Source organism: Pongo pygmaeus, chromosome 6, assembly GCF_028885625.2.
Source record: "Pongo pygmaeus isolate AG05252 chromosome 6, NHGRI_mPonPyg2-v2.0_pri, whole genome shotgun sequence".
NCBI lineage: Eukaryota > Metazoa > Chordata > Mammalia > Primates > Hominidae > Pongo > Pongo pygmaeus.
In genome coordinates this window covers 94,090,807-94,113,656 of record NC_072379.2, presented here as the reverse complement: position 1 = coordinate 94,113,656, position 22,850 = coordinate 94,090,807, and the positions used below count along the sequence as shown (strand labels likewise).

General features: G+C 33.5%; 1 protein-coding gene across 10 annotated transcripts in view; it reads right to left on the bottom strand.

Moving 5' to 3' along the window:
- Window positions 1–22,850, bottom strand: part of SEMA3A (semaphorin 3A) — a 515,603-nt gene that overhangs the window by 14,448 nt on the left and 478,305 nt on the right. For all 10 annotated transcript variants that reach the window (XM_063667662.1, XM_063667661.1, XM_054495890.2 and 7 more), the window contains 3 exons: window positions 12,682–12,723; window positions 8,554–8,711; window positions 4,353–4,417 (listed from right to left, as the gene is read on the bottom strand). In XM_063667662.1, the coding sequence (XP_063523732.1) occupies window positions 4,353–4,417; window positions 8,554–8,711; window positions 12,682–12,723 (265 nt within the window). The remainder of the gene's footprint in view (window positions 1–4,352; window positions 4,418–8,553; window positions 8,712–12,681; window positions 12,724–22,850) is intronic.

Here is a 22,850-nt window from a genome sequence, read left to right as displayed (position 1 = left end):
TCTTCTTATTCATGTTATCTGTGCATTTGCCTTGCACACATGTAATATGAATAATTAGACTTTTTTCCTAAGCAGAAGACAAGTGTCATGATGACTGATTATCTCCAGTGAAAATATTCAAAAAGGGTTTATAAAAATCATAGAAGGTAATACTGCAAGTATTTGATTCTAAGATGCATACTTCTTTATACTTGAATATCTCTGATATCAGAATGTGTCTTACAATTGTTCTTGATCTGAGTTGAAGTTGCTTTCTTCTGGGAGAAATTCTTTCTTACTTCTCCCAGACATGTGGGATCCTACTGATATGATACCTCTTTAAATTAAAGTCTCTGTCTGAAATTTGGGTCCACTGTTTGTGTGAATTCAGAAAGTAAATATTCATAAATACCACCTTGTAGTTCAAGGAGTATTTTTTAATCTCTTTCTAACCAGACATGATTATGATTGAAACAGACAATTTTCTTTGCTATTATCATCTGAATAAGAGTTTATTTCTCCTTTAGTCTAGTCCTGAGTCATTTGGTGTCCCAGTTTGATGCTGGGATCATCTAGTAGACTGACCATCTTCAGCAGTTTTTTTTTTTTTCTTAAAAGTACATAAAAGAATGTTGTATTTTATATTATGTCATCTGAGACTTGATGAAATTTGATAATTTATTAAAGGTAGGGATTATTTTTAAGGCTGACATCATGCTCATCTATCAAATATTGAGACTCCTCTTGGGGCTAAATGCTCAGATTCATCACTGGAAGAGGCTAAGGCACAGACTATAATAGCACTGCTACAAAATACTAAATTTACAGTTCTGCAGATCATAAAGATGGCATTGCCAAAGACATTTTATAAAATTTTGGAATGATTCTGATGCCAACCAAGATATAAATTGAGATGGACAGTTGTGGAGATAATTAAGAAGATTGAATTCTGTGGACATATTACTATGAGGTGCCAGGAAGGTAACGCATGCATGCAAAACTATTAGAAAGTGAAATTCAATGATGCCATTCAACTAGAAGATAGGACATAAAATATTTCAAAGATTCAGAAACCTAACATGATGGTACAGTTAAAAGAAAAATTAGTACTGATGATGTAGTTTTTTTTTTTTTTCCTTTCTGGACATGTAAATCATAATATGGCTCATTCTTAGTGAGAAAGAAAATGGGAAGTATTTTATAGGTAAATTGCCTTCGTCAGTCATTTTCTTGAGTACAAAGTCAGATGAGTTCCAATTTTGTACACAGCAATTATTTTAGGGAAGGGAACAGATTGGAAACAACCTGAGATTTCTCTTTAGCTTCCTGTATGAGGTGTGAGTGGGAAGACAAGAGTTGCCGGCGCACATATACTAAGATTTGATACTAAAATCTCCCCTAGGTGCGCAGCCACCGGTGACAGAGGAGAGTATCCTGGGATCAAGAGGAGGTGTAGCTGGATTTTGCTGTTTCACCTGGCCTAGTTCACCACTTGGGCCACTTGACATATAAGGGAGCAGAGTGCCAAGTGGGTGTTAAATGTTTCATCTAAAGTGAAACTTCTTCCACCTTAATTCTGAGTTATTTTGTATATAGTCTCTCTATTAAAACCTCTGGATGTGTAAACTATAGAGTGTTACAGAATATGTTTACCATTACAGCTGGAGCTGATCATCCTGAAGTGTATAATTCGGCTTCATGTTGCCTACCAGCTTTCTGTGAAAACATCTCATATTTTATGCTTCCGCATGAGCACATATATTTTATTCAATGTGAGAATTAATATTAGCAAGACAACATACGTAATTTAATAAGGCTGGGTTCCAGATTTTTGCCCATTTTACTTTCAAATACTGATGTCAGCTATTCCAAAATAATCACTGATTCCTAATGGTAAGACTCAGCCTGGCCAAATGGGAATGCCTGCCTTAGTTTCCAAATATTTGAAATTTAGTGTAATCTATGGTGTATATGGTTTATGTGTGGTCATTATCAAAACAAGCAGACAAGGGGAAAAAGGCATTCAAAAAGGAATATTTTATTGCTGCAGGGCTTATTGGGCTAGTTTACCCTTTCCTCTCAGATATCACAAACATCTAGAGTTGTTTACCACAACCCTCCCCTAAAAGACCCTGTAACATTGAACAGTAGCACTTTCTCTTCTCTCTCCAGTATGCATTCTGACGTAAGAATCAGGAGAGAAATTTATTTACACTCACTTTACTTCTTACTTCTTATAGCTAAGCCATTCTTTATGCCAAATTTTAATAGTGTTTAACCACTCTAATTTTATCAAAACACATCTTTAATATCTGAAACACTCTCCAAACCCCAGTTATTCAATAGTTAACAATATTTATGTATTCACAGTCTTACTTTTCATAAAAATTCCTTTGGTCAGTTTTTCCCCATATATATTTACACTCATAACTCTAGCATGAATATAATTTTGAAATACTAACTGAATCTATAAAGGGATCACTAAACAAATGAATATGCCATTAAGATTATATATGCATATAATCTCTAAAAATTTTCAAAACACAGCGTAGTGTCCTACACATGATGGCATATAATCAATATATATTAGTTAATTGATTAATTCATAATGATGTTTCCTAAGAGGTGGTGTTAATAATAACAATGTATGACATTTTTGAATATAATGGTGTTAATAATAACAATGTATGACATAAGGTATTTTTTACAAAAATCAATAAGTGCCATTAGTTCAAATCTCTACTGAAAAACAAAAGTAATAAGACAAGTATCTAGATTATAACTTGAAATTTTTAGATCATTCCGCCATTCAACAAATATTTGTTATCTACAATACTCATAATGTTGTATCAATATAAACCTAGAAATATACAACGAGCAAAATAATGTTTCATTTTGACATGGAGATTAAAGTCTGATTGGTTCAGTTACATTCTCTTGATTCTTTTACTTCCAGTAATTATCATTAACTCTCCACATATAGGCAAATAGATTATTTAGTGTAATGAATTTATATTTCAAAATACTACATTGCTGGAATGGTGCCGATCATAATTCAATATTTTTCCATGAAATAGATTAATGAAAGACTAGCAAATATTTTAGGATTCAATTGAAATATGCTATTTGAAAAAATTTAAGGAGAGTGTTCAATAAATGCACCATACTAATGCAGGGACAGTCATAACATTTACTCCAGTTTTGTGGTCTCTTTCTTATTTATAGTAAAGATAATCACAGATAGGAAAGTCCCTGGTGAGAAAATTTGCAAGCAATGTGGTTCCGAAACACTGGCTTCATTCACGGTTACCCGTCTCCTGGTAGTAGGATTCCCCAACCAATCCCGTGAGCATTTGTAAATCAAATACCAGCCCATTCAGCTTATGCCAAAGGGGGATCTGAATTTTAGAAAGTAAGTTTTGGAATGTATGCTGCTGGGGTTCTATGTGTGGTAATGTTTTATTAAAATCCATAAACATGAATATTCCACACATAAAATTAGTAAATCAAAGAAAAGTCAACTGATAAATATTAACTACCTTTAGAATAAATGGCATCAAAAAAATTAATAGAATAATTATGTTAAGTGACGATGTTTACATAGTACATTTCAGCCATTTTTAACTGTTCATTAGCAGTATTGTCATTGATAAGTTCCCCCAGCAGAGGGAAGCATAACCTCGTTATTATTTCCATAGTAATATGGCATAATGTTTGAATTATGGAAAGTGGGGCATCACTACAATTTCACTCCGTTTTAAGTGAAGGTTGGTTGATGTTTCTGCATTTACTAAGCAACTTTGACATTAAATAGGCTTTGACATCTTTTAGGAAGCAAAAAATGAATTTGCTACAAAATGCCCAGTGTAAGGGAATACCCTACTAGTAATTCAGTGTAGAGATATCCACATTATCTTCTGCTTGACTAGGATACCCAATAATGATATATTAGGTTTATATCATGAGCATATAAATGAATCATTTGTAAGGCATATTTTAAGACTGTAGTTTTTTCCTTGGTATATTTTAATGTACATTTCCATTGCCTACTCATCTCAGGTTGCTACTATATACAAAATGAAGTACTTAAACATGGCTTCTTTTTGTTAATATAAGAAAGTTGAGCTTTAAACCTTGTAAGCATCTAACATTTTGAATTTATCATCATAATAAAACATAATTTATGATAATAAAACATAATTCAGTGCCTTGTGTTCTTCAGGATTTTATTTCTGTAAGATTTTATTTCTCTTCGGCTGCATTTCTTTAAGTCTTCTGAGAGAGATGCATACATTGCATGCATATATGTGAATATGCATTATTATGATTTTAGCCTGGTCTTAGCAGGTTGAAAGATGAAAAATGTGACTTACCATGGTGTAAGTCTGAACAGTGAGTCAGTGGGTCTCCATTTCTTATATCTTGTCGTCTTGTGCGTCTGAAACAATTACATTTAAAAGGTGTTATTGTATCCTTATTTTTCCCTTCTAGGAATTTGTCATAAGAATGAAGAGAAATAAATAAATAAATAAATATATATATATATATATAATAGACTCTAGTAACTTACAGGAACAGATGAATCTACATCCAACTAAAAGATTTTTTTAAAAAACATTTCATTATGCCTGTAAGAGCAGTCTCCAAGATGATCAAAATGGGAAACAAGATACAAATGTACTAACAACATGTTAAAAGTCTTTAAAATAGTGATAACAGAGAATTCATGGCTTTTTCACTACCAGATGTCAGTCAATAACAATCTAATGTCTAGAAACTCAAGGTCTAACTTCTGTGGAAAAAGCACAAAATTTAAAATAATAATCCATTTTTTTCAATAAAAGGTATTAAACTTTTTTCTGATTATTAATGAAGGAATAAGCTTGAAAATTATAATTCACATGAATGTTCTCTTTCTCTAAATGCTTACACATAATTCTTTAAAGAGACTTTTGCTAAATTTTATAATATTAAGACTAGAAATTCTATCTTTAAGCCAGTTTTAAAATTTCTTTTCTTGATTGTTATATCAACCTATCCTTTTTTCTTTTCTTTTCTTTTTTTTTTTTTTTTTTGAGACAGAATCTCGCTCTGTCACCCAGGCTGGAGTGCAGTGGCACGATCTCGGCTCACTGCAAACTCCACCTCCCGGGTTCGTGCCATTCTCCTGCCTCAGCCTCCCGAGTAGCTGGGACTACAGGCACCCGCCACCACGCCAGGCTAATTTTTTGTATTTTTAGTAGAGACGGGGTTTCACCGTGTTAGCCAGGATGGTCTCGAGCTCCTGACCTTGTGATCCGCCCTCCTTGGCCTCCCAAAGTGCTGGGATTACAGGCGTGAGCCACTGCGCCTGGCCATATCAACCTATTCTTTTTTAAAACAGTTTATTTTATGATCATACGGCTACGATTGCAAACCAATTTACCTGTGAAGTGAATAAAAGCAACAATAAATGTTGAACTTAAGGGCAAGGCCTCCTCTTGCCAGAGGAATGAGAGAGAGAATAAATGAACTTACATTTAAGAGAAAAGCAAAGTTTGCTTATAAAAATCAAACGATTTCTTCTACATTCTACCCCCAGATCACATGTGAGCTGCAGCACGTTGTGGGTATCCTTTTTCTACATTTTGCTAATGGTTGCCTGGGAAGGAGGAGGTAGGCTCTAGTCATTGTGGTGCAACAAAGATGTGAAGTTCCAGGAAGAGGATAAAAATGGAGACTGGTTATGTGTAACAGCCTGGAAAAGATTGGGGGACACTTGCCCAACTGTTTGCTGCTGCTATTTTAATGGGTATTGTCTTGCTGCAAAATTAGTTACCATCCCTAAAAAGAGCTCTCACAAAGGCCATTGAGAATTGCAAATATGGAATTTGTTACTGTATTCATACATTTAGAAGTCTAAAGTATTTATAGATTTCTATTTGTAGAATTAGTGAAACTATCAAACAGATGTTGCACATTTCAAAATTGAGCCAACAAGAGAACTTGTGAAACACGAACTACAAAGCATTTGGGAAGGCATTTTTCACTGCCATTTAAGCTTTTGAAAAATGCCATCACAAAGAATATATAAATCATGAGGCTTCTAAACATCCTTTTTAAAGACAGCATGTCACTCATGAAATTGGATTAAGTAAAATCTGTAAGGTATAACAAAACTGTGCTAATGAAAATTCCTTCAATCTTGAATTGTAGGTGTATAATAAATACTTTTCAAATATGTAATAACATATAGGTTTTAACTTATTATAGATGTCTTGATGATTTTCTTTTTATCTCTTCCCTTATTAAGAAAAGCTTAAAATTCAAATAGATTATTACTAAATTAGGTAATATTATAAACTTTCACATGAAGAAGAAATAATACTCATTTTAGTTCAAACACGAATTCCAATTTTTTTTTTTTTTTTTCGAGACAGAGTCTTGCTCTGTCACCCAAGCTAGAGTGCAGTGATGCAATCTCAGATCAGTGCAACCTCTGCCTCCTGGGTTCAAACAATTCTTCTGCCTCAGCCTTCCAAATAGCTGGAATTACAGGTGCCCGCCACCACACATGGCTAATTGTTGTATTTTTAGTAGAGATGGGGTTTCACCATGCTGGCCAGGCTGGTCTCAAACTCCTGACATCGTAACCTGCCCGCCTTGGCCTCCCAAAGTGCTGGGATTACAGGTGTGAGCCACGGCGTCAGGCTGAATTCCACATTTTTAAGTAAGATAAAAGCCACCTAGAGTTAAATGTTTTTGAGAAGCATTAACTTTTAATCTTAAAAAATTTAATTTTACTGCTGTAAAGATTGCATATTGCTATTCCTTAAATTACCTACGGTTTCTTTAATGAACAGACATTATCTCCACAGTAAGTTTTATTTTAAATTTGAGATCTCAACAAAATGAATGGTTATATAAAAGTAATACAAACATGTTACCTCAATTCTGAATGTTGAAGGTTTAATAATTGTATTTCTTATATGATATAATATAGCATATACATTTAATATTATTAACAGGATACTGTGTTTTAATCCTTTGGACTGCTTATATAACAGACTAAACTGTAGATGATTTTACATTCAGTCAATGTTATCTAAAGTGTGTAATCAAAAGATTTAAGTAGGCATTAGGGCCGTTTCTTTGCTCAAATATTTTACCAAATATTCAAACTGATACAAATGTTGTAGGACATACCTCATTAGCTATGAAAATCTACATTCATAGCTTCTTTGAAAAACATAGCCATAATAAACAATAAAGAAATCAAATTATATTGCTTCTAAAATGCAGAGGTTTCATAAAGCTGGTTTCCATTTTATGTTTCAATAGGTTGATATACATGCTGTTAATCTTTGGGCTCATATTAACGAGATACTGTATGTTAATTTCATCCACCATTCTCATTTCCTAAACTCTGCTAAATATTGATAGAGAAAGACATCCTTCAGTGAGTAGTAAAGGATATGTTTTTGAAAGGGCTATTTCGTCAAATGAAGAAAGAGTTATCTTAGCAACTTTTATTCAAGCATGTCCAAAAAAATACTTTTAAGTATTATCAAGAGTATGTTTAAGAGATATATAAGTACATATATGCCGGGCACGGTGGCACACGACTGTAATCCCTGTAATCCCTCTCAAAGGCCAAGGCGGGAGGATCACGAGCTCAGGAGATCGAGACCATCCTGGCCAACTGGTGAAACCCTGTCTCTACTAAAAATACAAAAATTAGCTGGGCGTGGTAGTGCACGCCTGTAGTCCCAGCTACTCGGGAGGGTGAGACAGGAGAATCGCTTGAACCTGGGAGGCAGAGGTTGTAGTGAGCCGAGATTGTGCCACTGCACTCCAGCCTGGTGACAGAGAGAGACTCCATCTCAAAAAAAAAAAAAAAATATATATATATATATACACACACGCACATATATACATATATGCACATATACATGTATATATACATATAAATATATATTGCATATGCGCAGATAGATATTTTATTACATGGTTTTATGTTTCAAGTTCAAACACTGCAAATGCAAGGTGATGCTATAATAATATAATAACACTTAAATTTTCTTGAAACAAATAGACATATTTTGGGATGTTAATCAAAATTACATATATCACATATTAAAATGTAATATTTTCAAAACTAGAAATAAATTCTTCCGGACTTTTTATAATTAGGCCCCTGTGTACTACCTAAGACTCTAAAGGAAAATAAATTCCTTTCTCTGATCATTTTCTGTTCATCCAGAGACATAAATTGCCTTATTAAGGTTTAAAAATGAGACAATGTTGCTGGATAGAAATAGAAGAACATGTTTGGAAAACAGAGTATTTTGTTCTAAAGGGACAAGACTCAGTCCAGATTCTGTTCATGACTTTCTCTTTGACTTTTTTTCTGATTGTTTTAACTATTTGAAGAGAAGAGAAAAAAACAAAAACAAAACAATCCCCTCCATCTGCTCCCAAATCTTTTTATTCATTAGAAAAAGTTGATGCACTTATTTGAAGAAAGCTATTTCAAACTTGGAATCAGATAGGATAAGTAGCAAACATTTCATTTATTTTGAATATTTTTCCTACCTCTTTGCAGTGGGAAAATAGCGAGAACATGCAGAACCATCCCAAGCACAGTAAGGGTCTCGGGCGAGGCAACACTCAGCACAGGCTTTCCCGTAAATATCACACCGGTGTAAAGGGAGCTGGGCAACCCCAGCCGTTGAACCAATATATAGTTGTTGCTGTGGAAAGAGTTTACTGCTGTGACAAAAACTATCTTGTCTTTTAAATCTCTTTTTCTCTTAAAAAAGAGTTTATTTATATATAACTTCTCAGAGATAAATTAAGGGTTTAAAAAAATCATCCTTTTATTGATAATTTCTTTAAAGGCCTTCTAGACAAGATGGCAGTTTAAAATGGAGCAAGAGCAAGTTCTAAATATTTGACTGAAACAAGAGTCTTTTATTAAGTGTAAAACAAAGGGAAGATGAAGACAGTAATACACCAACCAATGTAATAATTTTCAAAGCTACAAGTTTTGTTCTTTGCAAGTTTGCTTTTTTACCTTTACTTTTATAATACTCATATACCAAAATGTCTTTATTACCATGTGTTCCAGATTGGCCAGAGGCAGGAACCATTGCTTCTGACTTCTCAGTACCCTATTGTATTGCCTGTGATGGAGTGTGCCCTTTCTTATGATACGGGAAGGGGCAAAATTTTGGTGCTTACATTTGAAAAATCTTTGGGCTTAACACCAAGAACTGTCTTACCCTTGCACTACCTCCAGGAAGATTACTTTTAAAAAGACTACTAAATTACTACCCTTCAAAACATCTTTGAAAAGAGGAACTAAGTACACTCTGGTGCAGTCTGCCAAACCAAAAGCTGAGGTGTTGTGGAAAAAGCATAGGGTTGAGCATGAAGATACCTGGATTCTAGGTCTCGCTGCCCATTAACACCCTGTGTGATCTTGAGCTATTCATATAATTTTTCTAAGAATTAACTTCCTTATTAAAATGAGCATGTTTAACAGGTCTTTAAAGGATGCATTCAGATAAACATTCTACAATGCATTTATTCTCAATGAAATAGGTGTTATTGAAAGAGCCAGAATATGGAAGATTAAAAAAATTGTTTTTCTACTAATTCAGGATTTCAGTACAACTTTTAAAATGCCTTTAACAAAGTTGAGCCAATGTAACATATTAGCTGCAAATTTATTTAAACACAAAATGAAATAAAATTATTTTGCAATTTCTCCACATTTACTGTTATTGGCACCATAGCTCTCTTTTCTTGCACTAGAGGATTCAATAATTATAGTAAGCCTTAAGTAAAACTTACATAAATACTGAAACATGTAATGTTTTCATACATTGAAAAGACATCAAAAGTGTAGTTTCTCTAGTATATAAATAAAAAATAAGTTTTAGAAAAATCAGTCTCTGAACAATGATATGCGTTTTTAATACTACACATTTTCTAATAGTTAACAATGATTGTAAATGAAATTGCATTTCCAAAGGCTTTCACGTATAAACTGCATGTATAAATAACCAGATAAATTGAATGCAGACTGAAGTACCTATGAGAATCTAAGAAAATATTAAGGTTATAAGGAGTGTTTACATAGAAAATAGTTCTCTGCTTAAATCTCAGCAACTAACTTATACCTTATTACAAGCAAAGTAAATAAGGGGAAATGTAATACAATAAAATCTAAACCGTTGTGGAAACATTTATCTTCATTAATATTATTATTCCATTTCACTAAATGGAAAAAATGAAATTATAGCATACATTACTAAATGCTCATTTTTTTGCTATATTCAACTTTTATTATAGTATTGAATTTTGCTATAAACCAGGTCAAATTAAGAAATGATGGTTAAATTCTTTGGGAAAAATAGGTTAAGTATTGTTAAGCTTTCCTTCCCCCTTTCTCTTTCTTTCTCTTTCTTTCTTCCTTTCTTTTTCTTTCTTCCTTTCTTTCTTTTTCTTTCTTTCTCCTTTCTTTCTTTCTTTTTCTTTCACAGCCTCCTTTTTTAAAATGAACTTAGACACTATTGAATGTAAGCAATTTCAATATATGAATGTGTCAATCCATACATTGTGTTTGCAACTATTTTGAAAAGCTACTCATCAAGTTAGTCCTGCAATCAAAAGATCTCTATGTTTGGCCAATAACTTCTAAGAAGCATGAGCAAAATGTATATTTATAGATTTTTTTAAGAATGTGACATTTAAGTAGGAAAAGTGTTATTACCTATAAATAACAATATCTAATTATGTCATATTCCTTTAGGGGAAAAACAGAGAAATAGTATGTGGAAAGAATAGCAAACCAAAATATGGCAGCTGAAATTATTATGACGAAAACCTAAAGTGTGATAAAATGCCAAAAGTAACTATAAATCAAGGTCATGTTCATTTTACCATAATTTTGCAGTATTATTAATGAAGTGCAAAAATAATTATGCTATCCAAATGAAATATAGGGTAAGCCTTTAGGCACCATTGAGCAGAATCCAGTCACTAGTAAGTAACCTGATGTGCTTTTTCTGCCCAATTTAGCATCACCACAGGCTTTCTCACTATCCTCCTTAACAAAATGTGGGATATAGCAGGAGATGGGTTCATTTATCCAGAAAATTACTTGCAACACTTCTTGTCCCTCTTGAAACTACTATCTCACTTTAAAAATGCCCATAAGCATGAATGAAATTGAGTCATATCTGAACGAAATCAAATCATTTCTTCCAGTAATGGAAAATAAAGGAAAAAGACACTGTCTTCTCTCATGGTATTTTAAATTGATAGATTGTTTTTCTTTGTCAGTAAAATGTTGGCTTAATATGTAATTTTTAAAGTAGATTTAAAAATGCAAAACAGAAAGAAATGGTTTACAAAAATAGACGTGGAGTTAGCGCAATTAAGACTGGCAATGAGGCCTAACAGAGAATAAATAAATAATTTTAAAAATCATTACAGGAAAGAATATCCCAGTCTAGCTTCCATCCTGGAAATCCCCAGATTTCTTTGCCAACCTCTAACAATTTTTAGATTACGAGAACAGGTGAACACATACTTATGCAGTGTAAGATAACAGTATCAGGTCAATCATATCTGCACTCTGGGTTGCTTTAAATATCTTGGAGATTATCAATCTATTTTGATATGTCTGTGTGGGGAAAGGATACACACTAAATTTTACTGGCAGAGTAATTTAGTGTCTTGTTCAAGGGATAAAGTACAGTCAGAGATAAAACATGTAAACAGTTCAGAAATAAGATTTGCCAAACGATTCTTATTTTACAATTTTGTATGTAAGTTTTTACTCCAGTAAGTGAGGCATACCCTACTTCATTCTGGATTTTTCTGCTTTGTTTTTTTTTTTTTTTCTTTGTAGTTACCATTGATATACTGGACAGAAGAAAGTCTAGGTAACATTTATGGAGAAAATATTAGAGATTAAAATTATATTTGTTTACACATATTACACAGTATTTAGAAGCAATTCACTTTTCTGAAGTGTCTTGCCAAAGCATTCATTTGATATGAATAGAAAGACTATTAACATGCTGCCCTTAACCTTTGAATTCATGAAGTTTTAGTACTTACTTGGCAGTGATCGTTTCTTTGTTTTCCTTTGATATTTAGCCAAAGTTAAATACACATTTTGTTTTCTCTAGCATACAATACTACTGGAAAAGTAAAATTAACTTTTAAGTCAAGGTCCTCCAAACACATATAGCCAGTGAATAATTTTACTAGCCTCTAAAAATGCATTTTTGTTTATATTTGCAAAGTAAGAATAAATTATAATTTTTTTTAATATTCTGAAATATCACAATGCTATTTCAGGGTATACACATATATACATAATCAGAAAAGATGAAAATTATTATTGAGTATTGAGTAAATTATATTAAAATCACCAAAATACACTGTATATAAAAATTTATAACAAATAATGATCCAGAAAATAATGTTTATAGAACACAGATGAGATTGATCAAAAACATGAGGGCAAAGAAAACTATCTTCAGTTTCTAATCTACTAGCTTATTGTAAGAATGATATTTGTTTTCTCCTGTATTTTTGTATAATTGTTAACAAATCTGTGAAATTTGATAAATAGATATATCTATTGAAACACAAGAATTAACAAAATATTGGATATCCAATGGTAATACATAATGATAGTACCTGCTTAGTGGAAAGCTCCATTGCTGAAATAGCAGTCGGTTCCTAAAGGAGAAAAAGAAATATGTGAGGTGTTTGGTCAGTTAGAACAGCTAGCTATTAGTTAACTCAAGGCACTGCCATTAGTTTTCAGAGAGAGAGAACTTCAGTGTCCACGAGAAGCAATGTGACTGGGAAATAAGACACATAAAGAAACTGCATAGATAAGGGTCAAATATGTGGAGCAGGCAATAAGACTGTGTCAATGTCATACAGTCTACATACCTGTAGTTGACCAAGTTGGGGTTATTGCTTGCTACAATATAAGGGAAAACATGAGCCTGCACAGTGAGCACAGTGAGAAGGTGCTGGAAAAAACATGTTTTGGACTTGTGTTAGGTGATTGGGGGAGGGTTCTAAGAAGTAGAGCTTTGTTCTACATTGGATGTGGTCAAAAAGCAGGGGTAATTCTATGGTTAAGTATCTTCATAAATCATTTGGGAGGGAAGAACAAAGTAAGGCTAAAGCTATGACTGGTTAAGAAGTAGCAATAACTCGTGATAAGCAGGATAGGGGATATATGGTCATTTTTGTGGTTTGGACAATGTTCATGTTTTTGTCTGTGTTTGGACATGATTACAAAATGGTTTTGCTTTTATCTTGATTCATCATGGTCTCAGAGCAGTCCTTTCTGATGTTGGTATTCTGTGAAAATTGTTCTGTTCAACTGGAGAACGCTGCCTTAGCTGAGAGTACCAGCCTCATTCCTAACAACACCAGTGGCAGCTGATGAGAGTAGGCCACTTTCCAGCTGATAAGGACTACAAGAGCTCAGGTGGGATGAGATTACTTCATTATTATGAAAAACACGGTTTCATGTGTGAGGACCTACACTCAGGTCTTTGCCAGAGAATATAATCTCTTTAACGTCTATTAACAGGTTAACATAGAAAAGTAATAACTAGGAAAGTAACACTCACCAGTGCACTTCATTAAGTGTTCTCTCTGAGGCTTATCATGAATGCATATAGGCTTGCATAAATAAATTGTGTTCTTTGATGTAGGCAGACTACCAAAAGCCTATATAACTGAACACATGAGTTTATATCCTTTAGGTTCATGGTCAATGAACTGTGCTGCAGTTCATTCAAGACAAACATTATGTATCTTTCATTCAAGACAAACATTATGAGAAGACAGAGACTGCTTGTGGGTTTCTGAGGGATCTGATAAGAAAGAGGCTTAGGTGGAACGAAGGGTCTTAAAAGACTTCACTGTGTAGGTGACCGAAGCTACTCAATTAAGTGTGAAGAGTTGGACTCTGGAACCAAAGTGCCTGGACTCAAATTGTGATTCAAATCTGGCCAGAAATGCAGTACTAGGCAAAGTGTGTAAACTTTTTGTAATTCGGTTTTCTGATTTGAAAGTTAGATGGTACCTCTTATAGGGGTGGTGAGAAGACTGAGTGAATTAATACATGTAAAACACATTACAAATGTGCTTGGTATATAGTGTTTATTCAAATCTCTCTTCCCTCTCTTCCTCTCTCATCTCTCTCTCTTTCACACACACATACACACCCACACACACCCACACGCACACACACATGCATTTCCATCTCATTTCCTTGCTTTAGTTTTTCTCTTTAGTGCTTATTACTGGTTATATACATGTATATTTATACACATCTTATCTAATAAATATATTATTAATAATATATCTTAATAATCAATAAATTTTATATAGATACATATAATTCATTTTTTGTCCTGTGAGTTTCTTCACACATCCCAAAGCAGAATCTGAGATAAAATCTTGTTTGCAGGTTTGGGGCAAGAGTAAAAAATTGAGGATTGAGAAGAAGGTGGAAAAAATCAATTAAAAAGTGTATTATGGAAGTCAACACTGAGAAAAAAAATCTGAGGATAGTTGACAATGACTCTCCAAATTGTCCACTGAGGTTTGTACCAAGAAAAGTACTTATTCATTCCATTCCTCATTGAACGCTCTCAGGGGGTTAAATCTCCCACAGCCCCAGCTGTGACTCTTGCTTGTCTTTTGGCCTGCTGGGGCATAAAGAAAAAGATTCTTCATAGGAATCAGAAGTGAGGTGAAAGGATGTGAGGAGGCAGCTGAGGCATCTCACGTGTCTTTCCAATTGCCTCTCCCCCTCAATTTGGGACAGAGATTTTGGCTGTTTATTTCACAGCCATATCCCTAGCACCTGGAATTACGCCTGGTATTTACAAGTTCTTAATACATATTTGCATGAATGAATATATGAATGAACAATTTCTTTACCAATGTTCCTCTTTCTCTCCTCTCTTCAACTTACCCCACTAAACTGTCTTTCTTCCATTTAATTTATATTTAAGATAAAGATAGCCCTCTTATTGTCTTTCTTTGTTTCTTATAGCTTAGCTGGAATTTCTTCAAAAATAATTTAGAATAGTCTACACTCACTGCTTTTGCTTGCTCATCTCTCATCCAATGCCTTCCCTGCTCAACCCAGTGAGTCTAGCTTTTATTCTAGAGAGGTGTCCTACTATTTTCAGAAGCAGAAATCACCAATGAACTGTGTATTGCTGATAGGACACTTTTCTGTATCCATAACTATTATTAGACTTTATTTTATAAGTTACTATTGACGGCTCATTTTTTCTTGACTGCTTCCTCTAATAAACCCCATTATGCTTTGGAATTCTTTATTAATTATTCCTTAATGACCTTTATCACAGTTTTCTCATCCTCCAGTCACTCCTAACATATTTACTGTTCCTTGCCCACTCCTTTCTACTCTCCTTTGGATTCTATTTTTCTTCCCTAGTAAGCTCTTGTGTTTTTGTTGTTGTTGTTTGTTTGTTTGTTTTTTGAGATAGAGACTCGCTCTGTCGCCCAGGCTGGAGTGCAGTGGCGCGATCTCGGCTCACTGCAAGCTCCGCCCCCCGGGTTCACGCCATTCTCCTGCCTCAGCCTCCCGAGTAGCTGGGACTACAGGCGCCTGCCACCACGACTGGCTAATTTTTTTGTATTTTTAATAGAGATGGGGTTTCACCGTGTGTTAGCCAGAATGGTCTCTATCTCCTCACCTCGTGATCCGCCCACCTCAGCCTCCCAACTTTTGTGGTTTTAATTACTATGTGCTGTAGAACTGCAAATCTCTACTTCGAACCCTGATGGCTGAGCTGAGAACAGGATTTTCTTAACAAATTTAAGACAATCTGCCTGAGACACAAATTAAACAAATGATTTAGGAGGTACATTAATGTAATGGTATAATTTAGAGATTTTCCATAGTTTCCAATTTTTATAGCTTAAATGAATTATATTAGTTATTAAATACAATAATTTTACACAAAAATTATCAATCATAAAGACACTTATGATGAAAAGAATGTCTATCAACTTTTTCTATGCAGAGATATAATCTTTAGAATTTAGTAGCCGCAAATCTCAAAAACTAAGGGCACAACACGTCATGGATACTCGGCTTTTTTTTTTTTTTTTTTGAGACGGAGTCTCGCTGTCGCCTAGGCTGGAGTGCAGTGGCGCGATCTCGGCTCACTGCAGCCTCCGCCCCCCAGATATTCAGCTTTAAAAAAAAAAGTTGAAGACTGTATTTAGGTTTGTACAATATTGGAATCAATAACCAAAACAGAAATTTTAGAAGAGTAAGGAAAATTTTCCACAGATACTTCTTTCATTCCAACAATTTCACATGAAAAATAGTTATGTGGTTATTAAGGAGCTTATTTCATGAAGGTTTTTATAATATAAAGTTTACAATCAAAATTCAAAGAAAGTGTTTTTTAGGCAGAGAAAGATTAACAGCTAATGTAATTGAAGTGAAATTAGCCAGCTCTAAATACTTTCAAAAATGAAGCTGATTAATATTTATACATTTCATGTTCCTTAATAATACAAAAAAAACAAATATCTATAAGGTAGATAAAAATTATTTCATATATGAATGGTGAAACATAAAAGAAACCCTAGTACATAACAGACTCCACTGTGTCATATTAAGATTTTAACATTCTTAAGATCCTAGAATCCATTAATTAAAGGAAATTTATTTATTATTTAGACCAGGAAATTAATAACAGTTTGGAATAAGATGTACTATATGCTTCCTGTGGTTGAATATTAATAGACAATATATTAAGATGACATTCATTTAAATAAGCTATGGGGATTTTTTCTGAGAAATAGAAGGTAGTGAATACGACTTCCATTTAAAACAGATATAGCTTCATAAGCATGTTTTCATGAAACTGGTTTCAGTTGCATTTAATTGGTGTTCGAGTAAAAATAAAATTAAAACTTAGCATCTTTTCAAGGCTTTCTACGTTCCAATTTACAATTTTTTTCAGATATTTTAAACTAGTCCTTATTAAACTTTCTCACTTGCAAAGCTTTTCAACCTGCTGATCCCAGGAGATTCTGACATAGCCTATTGGATGCTAAACACAAGGACACGTTTTTAGAATGAGTTTATAGACTAGGTTAGGGAAGTATCAATTATGTTTTCATTTGAACAAAAATTAAACTCTTTCATTTGTCTGCTTAGCTGTTCATGGAATATTGCATAAATTGGGTTTAAAATGCATGTGTTATCAACGTAACTGCCTTGCAATTCCTTACATTCAATAGAACTATAAATAAAGCCCACAGTCCTAAGAGCACTGCAACTTGTTGTAGCATTTCAGTCTCAAAACTAAACCCTCTTTGATTGTACTGGAAAGAAAATCCCAAACTGACTAGTTAAAATAAAAATCAGCATAAGTTAGGCTTTTATATCTTCTGAGTATTTTTATAAAACAAGGTATATGTATGGAATTTTCAAGCATTTTTAAAAGAGATTTTCATTTGTATAACTAGTTAACAACAGCTACCATTTACTAGTAATCTTTTTTTTTTTTTTTTTTTGAGATGGAGTCTCCCTCTGTCACCCAGGCTGGAGTGCAGTGGTGTGATCTCACCTCACTGAAACCTCCACCTCCCAGGTTCAAGCGATTCTCCTGCCTCAGCCTCCTGAGTAGCTGGGATTACAGGCATGCGCCACCACGCCAGGCTAATTTTTGTATTTTTAGTAGAAAGGGGGTTTCACCATGTTGGTCAGGCTGGTCTCAAACTCCTGACTTCGTGATCCACCCACCTGGGTCTCCCAAAGTGCTGGGATTAGAGGCATGAGCCACCGCGCCCAGCCTTTACTAGTAATCTTAATTTTAAAACAAAACACTTTTTAAAAGTATTTATAATCACAGTCTTTACTGTGAGAAGAAGAAATTGAGGCTCAATTGACTTTAACTAACGTGTTCAGAATCACATAATAAATACAATTGAAGTTCAGGTTTATGATTGCAAATCCTTTTTGGAATTAGGCTTGTTTCTTAGTACTTTAATGTCAAATTTGGGGTATTTTATAGCAAATCAAAGTCATTTCTAGAGTCCTATACCAATGCCAGTTTTATTTCACCTCTTATTACCTATTAAAAATTTTACTCTAAAATGAAAATTTGTATTACTAAGGAATATTTTTCTTTCTATACTCTGATCGAGATTTGATTTCACCCCAAATAAAAGTATATTGGATGTAACTGAAACCACTGGAATGTGTATGATTAGTTAGGGTGTTTTCCTGAAACCAACCTCAAGATAGAAATGGGTGTAGCACTGGTTTTAATTCATGTATTTATATGAGGTTTGGTTATTCATTCTGTCAAGGACACATAATGAACATGGCCTCATGAAGATGATAATATGGTAAAATTAATTGGTTGGGTAACATTAAATGTCTTTAATAAAATCCAAGAATATCAGATACTACCATGACCCTAAATCTTTACCTTTTCTATTTCCTTGTCAAACTATCCCTGACCTTTTTTATAGTATTTTATTTTAAATGGATTGACTTACATGGCTCGAATAGAAACAAAGAAACTGTAAAATTTCTCTGCTTATTTCACTGTATATAGCTATGGCTTTAATGTGTTGTGGGTTTTTTTTTCCTTCCCACTGTAAAATTAAACAAAGTTTGACAGTGAAATATTCCAATTGCTAGACCACAATATATGTATGAACTTTGCCTGGTAGAATAGAATGTTGAAAGTAAATATTTCTCTAAACTCTGCCCAAATATGTTTTGTCTACTTGAGTGCCAAAGAAATAATAATGACAATAATGCATAGCAGAGAATATGGAAGAGAACTGAAATAGTTTTCTATCAAAGGAATATTGTTCATGCACAAACAATCTTTTTCCAAAATTGTAAAGTCCTAAACAAGCATTTCCATGCCAGCACAATATTATTTATTTACATTTAATTGTTACAGATTGATAATGAAACTTTTTCTTTTGCTTTTTCTTTTTTTTTTTTTTTTTTTTTTTTGGAGATGGAATCTCCATCACCAGGGCTGGAGTGCAGTGGCATCATCTTGGCTCACTGCAACCTCCATCTCCTGGATTCAAGCGATTATTGTGCCTTAGTTTCCTGAGGAGCTGGGATTACAGGCACCTGCCACTACACCCAGGTAATTTTTTGCATTTTTAGTAGAGACGGGGTTTCACCATTTTGGCCAGGCTGGTCTCGAACTCCTGACCTCGTGATTTGCACGCCTCGGCCTCCCAAAGTGCTGGAATTACAGGTGTGAGCCACTGCTCAATATCTTAACTGCTACACAGATGTCATCTAATAGCTATCACAGGTATAAGTTGGTTATGTATTTCTCTGGTAACTGCAAAATGCCAAAAAAAAAATCTAATAGATATTAAGTACTCGTACCATCATGTATGGGTTGATGACAGAGATACATTCTGAGAAATACATCATTATGTGATTTTGTCATTGTGCAAAAAATCATAAAGTACACTTACCTACTACCTAGGCTAGATGATACAGTCTGTTGCTCCTAGGATACGAACCTGTATAGCATGCTACTGTACTGAATATTTTAGGCAATCATAACACAATAGTAAGTATTTGTGTATCTAAACGTATCTAAACATAGAAAAGGTACAATAAAAGTATGGTAGAAAAGATTTTTAAATGGTACACCTGTGTAGGGCATTTATCATGAATGGAGCTTGCAGGACTGGCAGTTGCTTTGGCCAAGTCAGTCAGTAAGTGGTGAGTGAATGTGGAGGCCTAGGACATTGCTATACACTACTGCAGACTTTATAGTCACCATACACTTTGGCTACACTAAATTTTTTTAAAGTATTTTTCTTTCTTCAGTAATACATTAATGTTAGCTTTCTGTAAATATTTTACAACATAAACTATTGAATTTTTAAAACTTTTTGATGCTTTTGTAAAAACACTTAGCTTAAAACACATATTGTACATCTGTCCCAACATGTTTTCTTTCCTTACATTCTTGTTCTATAAATTATTGTTATTTTTAAAATTTGTTATTATTATTTTACTTTTTAAACTCCTTTTGTTAAAAATGAAGACACAAACACATACACTAGCCTAGGCCTACACAGGGTAAGGATCATCAGTATCTGTGTCTTTCACCTCCATATCTTGTCCTACTGGAAGGACTTCAGGGTCAATAGCACGTATATTTGATATCTCTATATTATAGGAGATAACACATGATCTCCTACGATAACAATGCTACCTTCTGGAATACCTCCTGAAGGATCTGCCAGAGGATGTTTTATAAGCAATTTTTTGTAAGTAGAAGAAATACAATGTAAAATAACAACAGAAAGTAAAGTATTGAAAATGTTAGGCAATAGGAAATTTTAGGCCCATTATAATCTTATGGGACCACTGTCATATGTGGGATTTATTCTTGTCCATAATGTTGTTATGCAGCGCATGACTATACTTGCAAGATTGTTGGTTTCCAAAGTCTCATAATTTTGTTAAAAGTCATTTAGTAGGTCAGTTTAAATTAACATCTTTTTAAATTAAAATTCTTGTTAATGTACTAAACAACATAGCTAAGATGTGAAATATAAACTTAAAATCCCTGGAGATATAAATAATAAAAATTCACGAAAGCACAATATCAATGCAAAATTATGCACATTCTAATTCATAATATCAGAAAATAATTAAATAATAAAAAAGAACCTTATTTTTACAATGTCGTGATATGATACAATTCTACAAAATAAAATGTAGAATGTATTAATAGGTAGAAAATTAAGTTCTAGAAACTGAGATGGATAACACATCAGAGTCTTCGAGCTGCATGAAGTCACAGACCATTTTTATAGTGTTCATCTCTGTATCACCAGAATTTAGCATTGTGCCAGGACTATCATATCTACTAATATACATTTATTTACAGTGGAAATTAGTTAATGAACCCTGTTTTAAAAATGTATTATAACTGAAAGGTAATATGCAAAGGAACCATGACAAATGCAAAAGTAAGAGATTCTGGAAATTAGAAATTCTTAAGATAACAATATTTTAGTGTCTCCTGTAACTTCATTTGCAACAGTAGTGGCAAAATTATTCTCCAGATAAATAAAGGTTCTCTACTGGAGAATAATATGGTGCAGAATCAGGATGATAACTTGTGACTGTTCCTAGGTTATCTTTCTCATACTTGGGCACCTCACTTTAAGCATGGTCTCCTTGAGGAAGGCCTTAAATTCTTTAATTTCTTGTATTTCATGTTTTCATCAATACTAATGCATTCAGTCATTTAATATATGTTGGTTTAAAAGACATTTTAGGTTTTGGAGACATAACAATAAAGACAAGACAGCAATTTATATATCCACCCCTGAGTGCCCGTATAGTTTTCTAAATCTAAACATACTCTATAGTGGCCAACAGAGTCCATTTGGATAGTTGTTAGCTGTTGTTGTTTTTAATTTCTAAGATAAAGTACCAATGTGTTTGTTCATTGGGGTAATCTATGGGACATGGTGATTGATAAGGATTAGTCATCATTCTATACCAGACTGATAAATTAGAACACATTGATACTTTAGCATACAAATTATTATAAACAAATAAGACTAATGTGCCTGATTTTTAAAATCATAATAGAATTATGATTATTTTATTATTTTGAACACTTAAACCAAGGATTAGTAGGAAAGGCTACTGGGAATGTAGCTCATTTTTAGTTTAGCTAAACTAAAATAATAAAATTATATTAACAATGACATTTTGAGCTAAGTACCTGTTACTGTCTTTGAGGCATTACCTATAGTGTTTCTAATTCTTCCAGTGTCCTGGTGAAATAGGTATTACGCTCATTGTTTTACTGATGGTGGAGCTCAGAAGGATGGTCTAAGTGTTCCAAATGGATTTATCATGTAGATATGACTGTAGAGTCTAAACCCTTTCCAGTAGAACATTGTGTAGTTTGTTATCACAAAACATCTATGCTACAATTCACCAGTTGTATGTTTCAATGTTAATTATAATGCCTATTGAATGAATATATATTAGGAGCTTTCCATATTATACCTCATTTTTTCTTTAAAATACTACTGAAGAGTGAGGAATAACTTATTGTATATAGGTATGAAATTGTGGGGGTAAGACATCTTGGGAAAACTACTTACCATTAAAATATTGAATCAACTGAAAATTTGAATCCAGCCCATTCATTTTATAGGTAAACTACCACAGACTCCTGAAGACTAAATGAGATCACTTGAAGTTGTCAGACAAGATGCAATATTTTCTCATTTTTCTGTCTACCCACTTCTTCTAATACACATTTTTTTTGCAGTTATAAATGTCTCAATAGATGTTTGCTCTATTCTTTTATCAAAAAATTCAAATAACACATTTTCAGGCATGTATTTTTCTGTCATATGTCATTCATCATTTCAAGGTGTGCTTCAATTTAAACTATTTCTATTAGCTGACTTCCCAAAAGGAACAACAGACATGTGGCATATGTAAGACTACTTTAGTTCTCCTCTTTCCCTTCACCCCATGTCCTGCTGCTTTCACCCAACCCACCTCTCACCCGTACCCCCATTCCGCCAACCCTATACAAACCCCCCCAGGCCATCTGTGATTCAAGATAAAGGGACAAATATATGTACATTTCTTAAACATGTAGACTAGGAATCTATAACAAATTTACTGTCAGTGATATAAACCTCTCAAATTTTCTTTAGCTAACAAATGATTTCTTTAAGAAAATATAAAATAATTCATACCTAAGCTAAAAATGGACTGAAATGTCTTCACTATTCTG